Source organism: Aphelocoma coerulescens, chromosome 3 (assembly GCF_041296385.1).
Source record: "Aphelocoma coerulescens isolate FSJ_1873_10779 chromosome 3, UR_Acoe_1.0, whole genome shotgun sequence".
NCBI classification, from domain to species: domain Eukaryota; kingdom Metazoa; phylum Chordata; class Aves; order Passeriformes; family Corvidae; genus Aphelocoma; species Aphelocoma coerulescens.
In genome coordinates this window covers 56,270,881-56,287,013 of record NC_091016.1, presented here as the reverse complement: position 1 = coordinate 56,287,013, position 16,133 = coordinate 56,270,881, and the positions used below count along the sequence as shown (strand labels likewise).

Sequence of the window (16,133 nt, the reverse complement as noted above, 5' to 3'; positions counted from 1 at the left end):
AAGTGGCAAGAATTTGAAAAGAAAGAATAAATTCATCATTAAATAACAGCAGATGGGTTTTATAATTACTACTCAGAGACATAAAGGAAAATATTTATAAGGAAACTTCTTCTCATGACTGTAATGATCTTTTACAAACAAAAACCTCAAAAAACATCAACAACTGAAACCCAGTCATGTCAAAGTAAGGGCTATCAGAATCGCTTTATGCAAATAAATTGCAGATTGAATCTGAGTCTGCAGAGTGTACAAGGTGAAAAAAAAAAAAAGTATTTCTAGGTCACTGAAGAAAGGAAAGAGAAGGATAGAATGTGTTTAGCATACCTTCATCTAGAAGGAAGACACTGCCAAAACTTACAAGCTGCTCCAGAGACAGACCAATGTTACTTTGAAATTTGAGGGGAATCACAAATATGACATTTTGAAAAACATTTCACAGAACACCTGGTGGCACATAGTCACCCCTGGATCTCTGATCAAAATGTGAAATGTAACCCCAAAGGACACTGAAAACGCTACCATCAAAGAGCTTCCATGTGCAAATAACTTTTGCTCACTTTAAAGAAAAGGGGTACCCGATTTATGTATCCAACTAAATATAAACTCTTGTTTGCCCTGACGTCCTCTCAAACACCTACCTAGCAGTAAAGACTTTTGCAAATAACAAACAATACTATCAAGACAGCCACAAAGCAAAACCACCACTCTTTACACAACTCTATGACTTACCTTTTACTGTGAAGCTGAATTCTTGTCCAGTAAAGAGGCTTCATTGGCCGAGAAGGCTCTATCACATGTTTCCTGCTCCCTTTCTCCTGATTCATCCCCATTGCAAATAAACCAGATGGTAATGGAGGAGGAAGAAAACCACAGCCCTGTGGGACTGCTGGGTAAGTGGTGCCCTGGACTGGTGCTGGGAGGGGTGGTGCACTTCCAGGCAACGGTGGTGGGGCCGGAGGAGGCATCCCCAACCCAGGCAAAGGAGGGGGTGGTGGAGGGACACCAGCACCGGGCAGAGGTGGCGGAGGGGGCACAGCTACACCAGGCAGAGGTGGCGGGGGGGGCACAGCTACACCAGGCAGAGGTGGTGGAGGAGGTGGAGGGGGCACACCTGCACCAGGCAGAGGTGGTGGAGGAGGTGGAGGGGGCACACCTGCACCAGGCAGAGGTGGTGGAGGAGGTGGAGGGGGCACACCTGCACCAGGCAGAGGTGGTGGAGGAGGTGGAGGGGGCACACCTGCACCAGGCAGAGGTGGTGGAGGGGGAACACCTATACCAGGCAGGGGTGGAGGAGGGGGTACAGTTGCACCAGGCAGAGGTGGTGGCGGTGGAGGAGTGGGTGGAATGCCCGCTCCGGGCAGAGGTGGGGGAGGTGGTGGCAGTCCTGCTCCAGGAAGTGGTGGTGCTGGGGGTGGCAATCCCAGGCCAGGAGGAGGAGGAGGTGGAGGAGGGACACCAGCTCCAGGTAAAGGTGGTGGTGGAGGGGGAGGTGGGATACCCCAACCAGGCAGAGAAGATTGGACTCCTGCACCAGGCAAAGGTGGTGGTAGAGGTGGTGGAGGGAATCCAGGACAAGGGAGGGGAGGAGCTGGAGGCAGCATCGGTAATTCCCCACTTGGCAAATGTGGAGGAGGAGGGAGAGGTGACATCATGGCACCTGGGAAAGAGTGGTCCAGGTGTGGCACTGCTGAAACAGTAGAAGAAGGGAGTCCTGAGCCAGGTGGGGGTGGTGGTGGTGGTACTCCTGCCATAGACATTGGAGTAACAAAGGAATGGCCATGTGCTCCAGGCAGGGGGGCAGCCTGTTCGGTTGCTGGCAGTGATGGGGGAATGCTACATGTGGGCTCCAGGGGCAAAGAAGGGGGATGTTCACTACAAGTTACATCTACAGTACTTAGAGGCTGATGGGAAACTGACATTTCAGTCTCTCCTTCAAATGCAAGGGACGAATCAACTTTGGGTCTTGGAAGAGGTGACTGTGGTATACTCGGTATTGATTGGCTTGCATCCAGTGGCACTGAGATTAGCTTCGGTGACAGAACTAAGGAAATTTCAGAACAGAATGTGGGCTGTAGTTCTAGATCTGGCACTTCACTTTTGCCCCCTTCTAAGTGGGGTGGTGGGGGTGGCTGTGGCAGTGCACTAGCTGAAGGCATTGTATGTGTTAAATAATCCTCTGTTGGTGACGTTTGTACAGATCTCGCCTGTGACACAGTCCTGGGTGTAGTCTCCTTTTCATTCCTTTGAAGAGTCACACTGCTGAGTTCCCCAGAGTCTGCGTGTGTGTGCTCATTTTCCTGCTCCCTCCCAGCAGTCTGTACCTCTGCAGCAGGGAACTGTTTCTCTAGTTCTGCAATTTTTGTCCTCAGATCTTCAATAGTCTGCTCAAGTTGTTGGATGACACTGGCACGCTCCTCAGATTTCACCTCAAAATCATCCTTTCAAAGAAAACAAATAATAAGCACAAAAGAGAATAACATTTATCACTATATAAAAAATTGAATTTAGATCAAGAATATTAGATCAAGAATACTGGTATTCGAGAGGTTCAAAAACAAACTAGTTATTTTAAGGCTTTAAAAAGTGAGGAATAATTTTGGCTAGCTACATTTTAATTGGAAGACGACAGTTTAGGAAAATTACTTGCTTCAGTATGACACTACCTTCATCAGTACAAGCATATTTTAGACTGTGATTATACTTGTCAATACCAAAAATCAGTAGTAACCCCTCCCTCCCTGCAAATATCCTGACCAAGAAAACAACCAACTACTGAGCAGAAGTACTGCAAGCATTTGCCTACACATGGATATGTGGACATGGTGGTGAGAGGGCTCAGCATTACTTTAATTCTGTTAATTGAAAAAATGTTAAGTGTTTCTTCAAAGGGATGCACCATGCATAACAGACTCAACAGCTGCATTTCAGTATATACCTTAATGATACAACACAGATCAGGAATGCAGAACACTGCAAATGCTCGCTTTTGGAAAACAGCTAAATCTCAGGACAGAATAATTATGCTTTCCTCCAGCCAGCATGACTAGGGAAGAATAGAAGCAAGACAAAACTAAGGGAGAACTTTCCTCCTACCCCAAATTTATAACTCCTCTGCCAAGTGACAGACTGTGATAGGAAAGATTCCTTCCCAGAATGGTTGATCTGTATTTGACAGATTACACATTTTTTATCTTTCTCTAAAATATCTGATCCTGCTTGCTATAGACTGAGTTGAGGAACCATTAACCTCAAAGGTACACTAATTCCTACATTTTTAAAGAAATACCAGTAATAAACTGTACTGAATTTAACGGATATGTGCTTTCATCCAAACCTACCAATAGAAGCAACCTTGTCCAAAAATAGCCATTTGTGCTTATTCAGGATTGGTGAACAGGAGATAGACATGACTTTACAACAAAAAATTTTCTAATTAAGAGATTATTTTCTAGTTGCATGCATTTACTTTTTAGTACTTTTGTTCTGTCTTTCAATTTGAAATATTAGCCAGCACTTCAAGTATTTATTTGAATTAAATTGTTCATGCAACAGCTTTCATGAGTGGTTACAGTGAAACTTGTTTAGTGCCTTTTTATTCCCTTTTGTAAAATCATATGCATCTCAGATGTGACCATAGGCTTACTTAATAGGAAATATTTCAAATATTCAGATTACAGATTTTGTAAAGAAGCCTACAAATAAACATACAATACTTGATATATCAGTTGCCTTGATTTGTTTCAGAAAAATGTTTTTCTCATCTTTTGACACATGAAGCATTTAAAAGTAATTTTTTTTTCTGGAAAATGGAGTTAAAAATTCCCCAGCTGGGGATTATTAATAAAATATTATATTCATTAATACTTAAAAAAATGTTTCTGCACAGAATTGGTTTTCAGACACAAAAATTCAATTTCTTATTTATCTTAGAATTTCTTAGTTGTCTTAAAGCAATCCCAGAAGTTAAACAGCGACTAGTACATTTAAACCAATTATTATTTGATTTTGAAGTACCATTATCAAAAAACTTACAATCTCTTAGATTGTTTGAACTTTCTGGAACAGCAGTTTGAACCAAAAGTTATGTATTACAACTAGGTCTCCCTACCACAGGTTGAAGAAAAGTGTAAAACAGAGAAAGGAACATGAAAAAAAGGAATAGTGAAGGAATTAACACAGTTACATTAACAAAGAGTATAATAAGAAGGAAAAAAGGCTGAAAAAGACATTTCCATTACAAATTACTCATGGTGCTTCAGTCCATCCAGTTTCCTTTAATAACACAATACTTCATAGCAGCAACGGTTTTATTGAAAAAATTCTTAATAAAGGAGGAATACAATATTGTTTATCTCTTTCTCTCTTCTGCTCTTATCTCCCTAGCAGTCACCTGCAAATACCATAAGGCCTATCAGTTGTTCAAAAGGCAATACTATCAAAGGAAATGTGTTGCTAGGATTATTAAGGCCACACACCAGTTTTCAGCTGAGATCAAATACAGTTTCCCCAGACTGTAATTCTCCTAAGCTCCCATTTTACACTGTAAGAACACTCCAGCAAGGATTTTATATGAGATACAGCAAATTAATTTCTGCCATAAACAAACTGCATCCAACAGGATTAAGCACAATATTCAGTGGCTCTGAAGAGATTTGCCTTAATGATGGCTGATCTCAGAACAGTTGCCTGTTTTAAAAACTCTTTTACTCTGGAGATTGGATTCAACTTCTAACAAGAAAAAGAAGTAAGTATTCAATACTGAAATTCTATGTTAGCTGCAGGAAAAACCTAGAATTCACTGTTCTACAAGACAATTTACCCTGCAGACAATGAAATTTCTTTCAAGAGAAGAACTGTTTTTTAAAGTTTTTTAAAAATGAGCAATCCAGTGAGATGAATTGGCAATTCAGACAAGAAATGAAAATGTACTGATGCATTAAAGGAACTGTTTAGCCCATGCCCTAAGAAGCAGTGTTTCTGCTATCCTCGAGATACAACATTTCAAACAAGCTGGTGATTTCCTATCATATTTTACCTAACAATCACCAACATACCCAGGTTTTCATAGAAACAGCATTAGTCTGAACAAACAAGACTTTGATGTGAATGAAGAGATATTTATCCAGAGGATGTGATATACTTAAATTTATTTGGTCTAAAAAAACAAAGAAACCAAAAGCAAAACAAAACATGGCCCCACCATTTATGTGTTTTAGTAATTATTTTAGACAGAGATATTTTTCATTTAGTCTTTTAAGGTGCCCTCAGAGTAGTTTAATTGGATTTTTGCCTTTGCCCTAGTTTAAAGTCTACCTCTAGATCTGAGAGGGCTTATCAAACAACTGTAAGTCACAGAATGCTTCCACTATCCTCAACAAAGAAGGAAATCAAAACTATATAAATCCAATTAGAAATGAAAATTCTACAATTTTCTTAGAGACTAAGCAAGAGAATACTTAATTTTTCATACATGTAAAAGATGGTCAAAAGCTGTTGACAAGGATCAGAAGACTGAGACTAAAAACCCACACATAATGAAAAGAAGTTTCATTTTCAATCCAGGGGACAATTCCACAGCAGAAACCTATGGGGTTTAAAAGAGATATGAGGAAACTCTGTCTTGCCTAGAGTTCTTACCCAGGACCCAGGTACTGTGGAACAGTCTTCTTTCTGTAAAGAAAGAAAGAAAGGTGGAAGCTTAACCCTTGCTTTATCCTGGTGGCTTGACTATGAAAGAGTGAGCAGGAAAAAACATTTCAGAGATGTATGGCTCTAGAATAGTGCCCAGCATTTCCCAAACAGGCTGTACATGTTCCATGTGCAATGAGTTGGATGCTCAGTCTGGGACCGATGTCCTCTTTGGGTTGCACTGCTAGGATTGTTTATATACAGATCTGGGAATATTTGCTTTACTGGCTAAAGGTTGTACACTTGGATCTGCACATGTACATTTCATACAATTCATTCCAATCATGTCATGTTTTCAATGTGTGCACATCAGATGTCCAGCATAAAGCTGATCTATACGGATAGAACATGTCCAGGATCTTCAAACATGTAAAAGATCAGATTTCAGCTACCTCCTGCTACAGAGTTGACAACCTAGTTTCTCAGATGAGTGACTGAAACCTATAGACCCTTCTATAACTAAATTTCTAGGCAGAAAAAACCCACATCTGTAAAAGTCAGCCCTAGTCTATATGTATATATAGACATGCGTATATGGGTGTCTGTATTATATATTTGTCTATATCTATCTCTGCTTTCATTCACTTACGTGCTTTATGAACAGCCATAATGTATCTTTTTTTTTTTTTTTTTTTAATTAACATAATGACAGTTCTTAATGGCAATTTTGGGATATTTGAAAAATAAAGACATATTACAGTTTAGTTTTAGAAGTTAATACCTTATACTCTTGCAAGTCAAAAAGTTGCATCAGCAGTTTGATAATTTTCGGCAACTTGTCACTTAGTGTAATGAAATTTCCTCTCTGGATGGAATTTGTATTTAGATGATAAGATCATATTTGCTTTGATTTTTTTTTTTTTTTGCCAAAAACTTGACCTTTTAGTTTCTCTACATCACAATTCATGAATCAGAGTCTATGCTGCTACCTAGTTGCAAAAACACACAGGAAATAGAAGCATATAGTTAAACAGGATTAAGATGGCAAAATAAGACCCCTCAGGTCTTCTAGTAAGTGTGCCTGGGAGCACTTGGTGGTACTAGCAGTGCACAGTTACTTGGAAGGATGCTCTTTCCAACTGCCCTGTTAATAAATGCCTCTTTTCTACGCGAAGTGAAACATTTTTGAACGCGCACGCTCACCGAATGGCACAAAGTAGAGCCACAGTAAGAATTTAATTCAGTCAGAGAAATGTGATCTCTATTCAGGTTTCTCTCTTTAAAGCTGTCTCATTTTCAAAGCTACTTCTTGCAACTGCAGATCAACCTTAAGAAAAGGAGACACAACATTTAACAGGCATTTTTAGTGCTACAGTAATTGGCAAATGAGAAGTACTGGTGGAGACTTGATTTGCATTCAAACAAAATAGCATCCATCTAATTAATTCTCACATTTCACTTAATCTCAAGGCCCATTGCAGCATATTATTTTTACAGCAGTAGAAGTTGAGTCAAAATTTGGCAAACTTGCCAATAGCATGAGGGAGAACTGCCGAAGGAGTAGAATTAGTATTGGATATTAGTTTCTTCCTCAGACTACCTGATTAAAGCTTTTTGAGGGAAGCTTTTACTATTCTGAAGTTGCACATACGGGGACAAGGGTACACATTTTCACAATAGTCCATGTTTCTTCCTACAACCACAAGGAAACATGATGCAGAGCTTCCCAGTACAGCAATCAATGAGCAAGCCCTGAAACAAAAACAGTGCAGTGCATTGTCCTGCCTGAAGTCATAAAACTTACATGGTGAGTGTGAGCCACTCTCCCACTCTGTGACACATTGCAACAGATGGATTACACCACCCTGCACTATGCTGGCAGTGGCCTGTGTAGCTTTTCCTATGCTAAAGAGCTGAGATATGTCTAATCAACCAAGTGGTTTTGTAATAACCTATCATGTGTGACAACCCCAAACCATTACATGCAGAAATCAATGATTATTGAAATAATTTGAATAATTTCAATAATTATTGAAATTCAAATAGTACAAATAAACACAGAATCAACAGGGAACATACACCTTTGAAGAAAGATGCACGCATTGCAAACGCCAACTTGGAAAGCTGGAAGCCAGAGGAAAAAGAGCTTAGTTTCTTGAAGTTTCTGTTCCTGAACAGTTTGAATTCCTTATCCCTAAGGTAAGCGTATTTCAGAGGATAAGATCTCACTTCTTTACAGTACCCATTTTAACAAATAATCAACTTGAGATACATCGAAGATTGAAAGAGTTTTCTCTCTTTAAGGTGTAACTCTGAACTTAGTTGGAAAATAACCTTAGGTTATCCCCAAGTTTTACTACAATAGAAACCTCAAAAGAAATTTTGTAGATGACGGACAAGACAAGGTAAAATAAAATCTCACAGAACCACTGACCACCCTAGGAGATGCACAGGAGTCAAGTTTAATTACTGTAGTCTTATATAATATTACTTTAAACCTTCAAAAAATAAGCTTGTGTAAGCTTAACCCTTGCTTTATCCTGGTGGCTTGAGTATGAATGAATGAGCAGAAAAAAATACACTGAGAGGTGTATGGTTATAGAACAGTGCCAGCATTTCTCAAACAGGCTGTACATGTTCCATAGGCCATGAGCAATGTTGTGACTGTCCAGGCTGAAAAATCTATCAGAAAGTCCCTCTCAAGTCTTGGAGGTTTCTGTCCTGGCCTAGATGAAATTCATTATTAGAGAGGCATGAAACAATACAGCAATAATTAAGACTTCAAAAAGGGTTTACCCATCCACATAGCTTAATTTAGCTCAGAAATTCATTTAACTGTTCTGTCACTTATCCAGTGTAAAACAAGTATGTAAATGAGACTGGGTATTGAAAGAAAAGTTGAACTTGATTAATTTTAATATAACCTTATTTTACCTGTTTCTGGCGTCGTTTATTTTTTTGTGCTGTGGATTGCAAAGAGACTGCTAGCGCAGATGAAGAGAGAACTAAAACCTAGCCACTTATGTCAGCAGTCTATAAGCAACAGGTACCTTAAAAGTCATATATTTCCTTAAAAGTTGGGATAAAAACTGTCTGAATTTATTTTCTCCTCAATATTAAATTGCTTATTGAAATGCCTATGACATGATGAATTGGTTCTTTTCTTCTATCACCTGTGTTTGTTCTGAAGTATTTCAACTATGAATCTAAAGTGTTTGGTTAGTTTTCCTGTGTATCCAGGCCAAGGCAACAATTCATCTTTCTGTTAAAACACGAAATCTGGCATACCATGAACATTACTTCATTGACATATTAGAGAAAGGTGTTAAACTTTTTCACACCAGACTTTCCCTGATTTTCAATTCACCTTGAAACTGACCAGCAACCTGTAAAGCAATCACTGTACAAACTAATTCTATTATTATATCTGTGCTCTTTATATGCAAAAATTGTAGGCTTTTATGCTAGAAATAACAATAAGGATTCTATGAGCTAAAATGTGAACATAAATAGTTTAAATTTAATGCCTTTAATCTCTAGTAAGGGAGATCAAAAAAGCTAATGATTTTCCAGGTGAACTTTGCCACATCCTGATAAACAACCATCCAGAGTATGATACTTCTACACAGTACTTGCCCTTTTTATCCAAGGGTTCAGCCAGACAACCAAATGGGAGGTTCACATGTTGCTTTTGTTTTAGGCTTACAGCAGGGAATAAGCAGCAAAAAAATATCCACAGTAAGAATAAATCTTTGTAGATACCCTGAAGCATGAGCCTACTACTCACAACAGAAAAGGTCTGGGGAAATGGAATGAGAGCCTTCACAAATGTATCCATGAACATGCTGAAGGCAGGGGCCTGAAAGTCTGTCGTCTTCTTTAACTCTTTAAAGGCGTGAAAGCTATATTAAAATCAAAGCTGTATCACTCTGAGTGAAAGAGCCTTAAAAAAAGTCAATCAAAATCAAGGAACCAAAAATGATCTTTAGGTATTAAGAGGTTAAGTAAAATTATTTTGGTATCATGGACATTAGAAAAAAAAACAAATTGTATCTTTAGAAAAAGTTGAATAATCATAACAAAGAGCAATTACACATTCTGGAATATGTGAGTTAGTTTTTTTGAATAGTTTTGGGTTTTTTCTCTGAAGTATAAATAAAAGAAAAACTAGTATTAAAAATACAGAAAAGGAAAAAAAGTGATTTTACTGCTTTTATTTATACCAATTTAAGATGGAAAAACCTAATGATAACTATCTTTTGATCTAAGTATAAGTAGAAGATAGAGTAACTGGTTTATCTTGTATCCAAAGAGCAAAAATTATTCTCAGCCTTATTTTTAAGTTCTCATTCAGGTTTGGCAGTATATCATGGTTATTTATTTTGTTTTGTTTTTAAATTATTTAGGTTATTTCTAAGTTAAAGTAATATTTATTTTTATTAAGAAAAATATTTCTTATCTCTCTCCTGCATACAGGGTCCTGTGGAAAATCTCAGTATCTACACCACTAAAAGGTAGCACCTGATATTTAATGCCAAGTGAAATATAAGAACTTGAAAGAGTTCTCACTTTTGACTGGAGGAGGTCTCTCAAATAGGTAAAGTCCACTTGCTAAATGAGATGTCCTGCTAGGAATGTCACAAGATGCTTTCTTTCACATACTCATATGTACACATATATACACAGACATACATATATACACTTTTTCAAACTGCTTTCTTGTATTTCATGTAATTTCTTCATTTTTTCCTCTTCAATTTCTGTGGAATTCTTTTTCAAAAAGCTTGAAAAGTAAATACTATAGTAACAAAAATATTCTATTTAATCCAAGTATAGGATATTACCATTGAACGTGCAAAATCTGTTTTCACTGCTCTCCAAAAGATTAGAGAAATTTCATACGCAAATAATGGAACTTCAAGTATAAATCATATTTTGGAGTTTACAGATTTTTCCTCTGAAATAGGATTTCTGATTTAGAGAATTTAAGAAAAAAAATGGTATTTTAACAATTAATGAATACAGCTCATATATTTTGCTCTAACCAGAAATGCATAGATGGCATGAGCACTACCTCAATTTATCTATTTTCATGAGCAAAACCAGTGAGGAGTCAGAGGAAAAGAGAGTAAGCAATTTAAACAGAATTGTCATTTAGTATATAACTGTATCATGCATTTCTATTCACTGCTCCCTCAGGGAAGTAACAGTACTCTGGTATTATTTTACAAGAAACTCACTGTAAAAGGCAAGAGAAGAAACATATTAATGCTTAGAATCACACACAGACAGAAAAGAGGTAATTTTTCTATAGAGTCCCTATCCCTTAGTTCTCCTTTTTCAAGAAGTGAAAGTCTCTCCCACTATAGACAAGGATTTAAAGTATTGCCACGTAATTCTTGTTAAAATAAATTATTTTCTCAGTTTTACTCTCATTCTCCTTTTCCCCCATCAATTATTGCCCAAACCCTGAGGTTGGTGCTAAATTTCCAAGAATTTGTAACTAAAATGACAAAAACCCGTCTTTGTCTAAGTATAAAGCATATTCAAAATGAAAAAAGGAGATTGCCCATTATGATTAAAGGATGAAAAATGTGTATTTTTATTACTATTGTGGTTATTATTATTAATATACTTTCTTATAAAAGTCTGTGATGAAGAAGCTGTGAAACAAGATGAATCACAAGAACTTGACCCACAGTTTCCTGAGAATTTTAATCAATGCCTGAAAGGACACAGTACTTGAATTAGGAGCAACTCACAGGAAATACAGACTTTTAGAGCACATTTTCATCTCTTTTAGCTGTTATCAAAACAAGGCATCAGAAACAGAGCAAGACTTACCATTTTACCACTGACTAGGCAAAGCAGGAAATACATATTATGATTACCTCATACCCATACTCAGAGATGAGCAAAGTCCTGAGGAAAATCACCAAACATCTAAGCTAACCTGGCATGGCATGGAGGACGGTGTTGGTGGAAAAGGGTTTGTACATCATGACCTCCTAATGTCTACTCAGCCCTGAACTCTGTTAGGATTTTTATGTGTTTCAGATCTATGATATATGGCTGTCTCAAGAAAAGAGGAAAAACTGAATAAAGAGCCTTTGAAATGCAAATGAGCACAGAAGTAAAACTTCATCTTGACTTTAAAATGAAGAACACACATTAGAAAAAACAAATTTTAGTCTCACCATGACCAGGAGGAAGAGGGCAAAAATGTGTTAATTTTGCTCCACTGAAAATAATAAAACTTATTGTTTCTTTTAAGGAGGCAAACGCTGCCTTCAAGCAAAATAAAAGAAGTCAATCCAAGTATTGTGAAGTCTGGATATAATACAAAATACTAACATTTGTTCTAAGAATTAACTTAAATTAATGCTTTCATTTTTCTACCACACAGGCATGATATTCTATACTCCTTTATTTTCATTTAAATATGTAGTCTGTGATTTATATTCAATATGTGTGTCAATTACTAATGCCCAACACACTTTTATCCTTTTAATTTTTTTAAAATTCTGCCTCATCAGAACTAAATAAAAAGCGGGTTCAAGATTGTGGTTGAAGAAACAAATTTCATCTTCAACAGAAAACTGACCTCTTTATTTAAGTGATGGTAATTCAGCAGTAAAATTTTTCAATTATCACTTCAAAGATAGTAATCCAGAAGGCTGGTAGACCAAACCAACTGTTTTCCTTTCACTGGTTTAAAACAAACAAACAAAACAACTCAACAGTGACAGAACAGAGCTTTCTAAATATTTAATGTTTCAGGGGGTTGGGAGGTTGGAGGGTCTGCTTTGAGAGATGCTCGGATTGCTAAATCTTGGTTAGATTAAACAGCGCAAGTGTATGCACATTTTAAAGGCTAATTTATTAATTAGCAGAAAGCCACTCCTTTGACTGGGGGGAAAAAAAAAAAAATGAAATGCGTCCGTAGGGTGTCTGCAGGACCGCCGGGGACTGACTTACAAGTGCCTTGCTGTCCATTCAAAAATGCTTAAGTGCCATCTAGTGGCTGCCTGGGCAGACTGCTTTAGCATGTTCAGACTCTTAAATAAATACTTCTTCCCTCGTTTCTAATATTCCTGTTTGCGTTCTCATCCTTCCTTCACGGCCTAAGAAGCCCCAGCATGATCAGATGAAAGTATTTAATTACAAAGTTTGGCTACTAGCCGTGCAGGAAGCAGCACAGACTGGAACGGACAGTCTCTGAGCTATATTAAGGTCTCAACTCAGAGAATCTCACTTCGTATTTCAAAAAGTCTAGTTAATTTAGATTATGGTTTTAGGAAATAAAAAAATCTAATTGTGCTTGTTAGGCTTTCTGAAAACAAACAAAAAAAAATAAACCTGAAAATGGCAGCACTTTTGAACTGAAAAGTAAATTATAATATTAAGAATCTAAGATGTCCATCAATAGAATTTGAAGCTTCTCCATAAAAACTATGTTTCATAAACTTGAACATAAAAGACTTGATTTGCACTTAAATGGTCCTGGGGTGAAGTTCCACAAAGTTAGATTCCCTTTACTGCTGGAGGAAAATGCTCTACAATTCAGCAGTTCCTATGACCCTGGCACTAAAGCCTTCTCAGGTTTGTATTACCTCTTTTCATACAAACTTTGTTTCCTTTCTGTATGTTTCTGATAAAGCATCATTCACTCTGAATGATAACAAGAAAACACTATTTGTCTACATATGCTTCCTGATAGTCATCTGCTTAAAGCTAAGATATCCCAATTCTAACATTGGACCTAGAATTAGAAGATAAGTTCCCCCACATAACATATTACAAATCTGGGTGTATATTTTGCAAGATAAGAAACCCCCAGCTACATACATCTGAATTTTTTTAACTTTTTGTATTCTGAAATTTGGGTATGCTGGCATGATTTTGCATAAAGTTTACACTGATACAGTTCTTAAAAGCAGACATAAAACTCTATTCACTATCATTTGATTCACATGGAAACTTACAAAAATATTTGCTTCTTTCATAATTTATTTTCTCAATGAGAAAACGGTATATAGTAGATCCTTTTGAATGTCATATATTTTTGTTGGTTGGCTTTTTTTTTTTAACCCAAGTATGTAACTTATTTTTCCCTGCTCAAATCTAAGACTTTGGCAGTCATATCTCTGTAGGAAAAGAATTGGTTTAGAGTAAATGTTCATTGCTTCCACAAGCCTTCTCCTCCCCCTTACAAAAAGTAACCCATCAAATAGCAAAGGGACAGAAGGAGAGTGACACTTCTTCCCAGGTTTTTTCTTAATAAATATCTCAAGAAAGAATATGCAAAATCAAGCAGTGTTAAAAGAGCCACAGCCACAGAACAGTTTGCAGGCCAATAGAGGAAGAGTTCCCAATTTTCCTCAAGTTCCTGTTGAAGCCAGTGGTTCACTAGTCTTGTCTACAGTTGGTCTATGTGCTGATGAAAACCATGTAATACCAATATAAAACAGGTTTTATAGCAGACTAAAAGTGTCATAACAGTCTAAAGCAGGTTTATAAAATCTTTCTTTAAAAGTCTTTTTTGTATTTCACCATTTCAGACTAATCTTTCATCTACCTTCTTTATCTTACCTTCACCTATAAAGAATAATCTCTGAAATTTCTTTTAAGAGAGTGTTTTGGGCAGCATGCATGTTTCTGAGACAAATTCTAGCAGTGACATTTTATAATAATGAAAAGTAAATTCCAGTCCCATCAATATTTTATACTTTCTAAATAGACTGATTATGTATTTATCTTAAAGGATTTCAGAACCTTTTTTCTTGTATTACTAAGTGTCAAAATTGGAACATTTCCAATATCACTAAGCTATTACCCTAAGGAATTAGAATAATTCATAGTTAAATCTAGCATAAGAAGAAAGGTTCCTACTGAGACGCTGAGAGAGGAGTTAGTAAAGTGGGCTGCTTAGGAATATTCTAAAGATACACTCCATGAGTCTGTTTTTTTAAAAGCAGAAAGTATCTTCAAGATGGCAAAACCTACCTTGTAATTTAAGTTTTTTAAGATTAGCATTGTTTCCCTATGATATTGCTGCAAAGTGCACCAATAGATTATGCAGTAGAAACCAGTCTTCAGCACCTCAGAACTGCCAACATTTTGTCTGGCTTTTAGTCCCAGTGGAAGTACTTGGAATTCCAAAAAGGCATATAATTTTGGTTGAGGATTTATTTGTTGGGTAAAATGTGGTGAACCAAACCCAACTAAGACGGAAGCATCATGAGCTTTTTTGAATTTTTTGATGACAAGCTTTTCTGATGTAAATATAGTCTAAATAGTCAGTGTAAACTATCTTATAACCAAACTGATAGAGACTACAACAGTCTGGCAAAAACTTGTCTCCCAAGATGGGATTACAGGGACCAGGCATGAAGTGGCATGAAATATTCATTATATCTGGATGTTGACAATTAAACAAATGTAATAAGGGCTTTGTTTTTAAAATTGGTACACAGAATAGACTCTCATCACAAATGATCAAAAATAGAAATTTAAAATTATTTTATAATAAGGTGTATAAGACAGTGCTTTAGGTGCCTTTCAAACAACTTTAGGTTTCTGGCTCTGTGATGTCCCACTACTAACCAAAGCCTAGTTTTCATGTACCCATTTTACAATTAAAAGACAGGAGTTTTTTTTCTTCTTCTTTTTGCTAAGAGTCTGTTTTTACCTACCATGTAAATAAAATCAAGCAACTCTGAAAATTGAGTTAAAATGTAAGGAAAATTGTGAGGATAGTACAAAAGATAAGGGATACAAACAGAGCAGAAACTGGTTCTTGCACAAAGTACGGCTGTCAAATTTAAAGATCAGGTTTGAAGCTGGAGTTTCTAAATTAGGATTCAATTTTTCTCTTCTTCTTTCACTAAAGGAGTTAAGCCTAACAAAACTTTCTCTGTTCACTCTGGGAAGACTAAGCAGACATTGTTGCTATTTGGCATTTCAAAACCAGGACTTGAAATGGCTGCCAATTTTTCTTATTTTTCCACCGCTTAACAATTCCTGTACTAAAACAAGCACACCCTCAGGTTTTCATTTTTTTTAGCTGTAATTTTGAAAAATTAGGTATTTTAGTCTCAAAAAAATCACTCTTATAAAACTTGCAGAAATTATGCTGCAAAACATGCAGATTATATCTAACATTGTAAAGATAAGGAAATAGAAACGATATATAGAAAGAAGCCCCTTCAAGTGACAAGAAAGTATAGAATCCAGGCTGTATTACTTGTGCCTTTAAATTAAAATTATTCTGAATCTTTTCGTTAACTGTTTATCAGTAGTGAGATAATTTATCAGCACATCAAGTTACAATTGTGTTCTGGCCAATAATCTTCAATTATATTAGTATGTGGGAAATGTCTTTTCCCAGAGAAAGGAGAGGGAAGAAGTCTGTTGGTAGACTTAGTTGATCAATTTCAAATTTTACACTATAGCTCTCTTTCATTTATGTATGGAAAGAAAAAGAGAAAAATCACCTACTAGGC

At 36.7% G+C, this 16,133-nt stretch overlaps 1 protein-coding gene across 8 annotated transcripts in view; it reads right to left on the bottom strand.

The window, feature by feature from the left end:
- Positions 1–16,133, bottom strand: part of FMN2 (formin 2) — a 172,901-nt gene that overhangs the window by 98,269 nt on the left and 58,499 nt on the right. For all 8 annotated transcript variants that reach the window (XM_069010364.1, XM_069010363.1, XM_069010362.1 and 5 more), the window contains one exon: positions 730–2,438. In XM_069010364.1, coding sequence (XP_068866465.1) covers positions 730–2,438 — 1,709 coding nt within the window. The remainder of the gene's footprint in view (positions 1–729; positions 2,439–16,133) is intronic.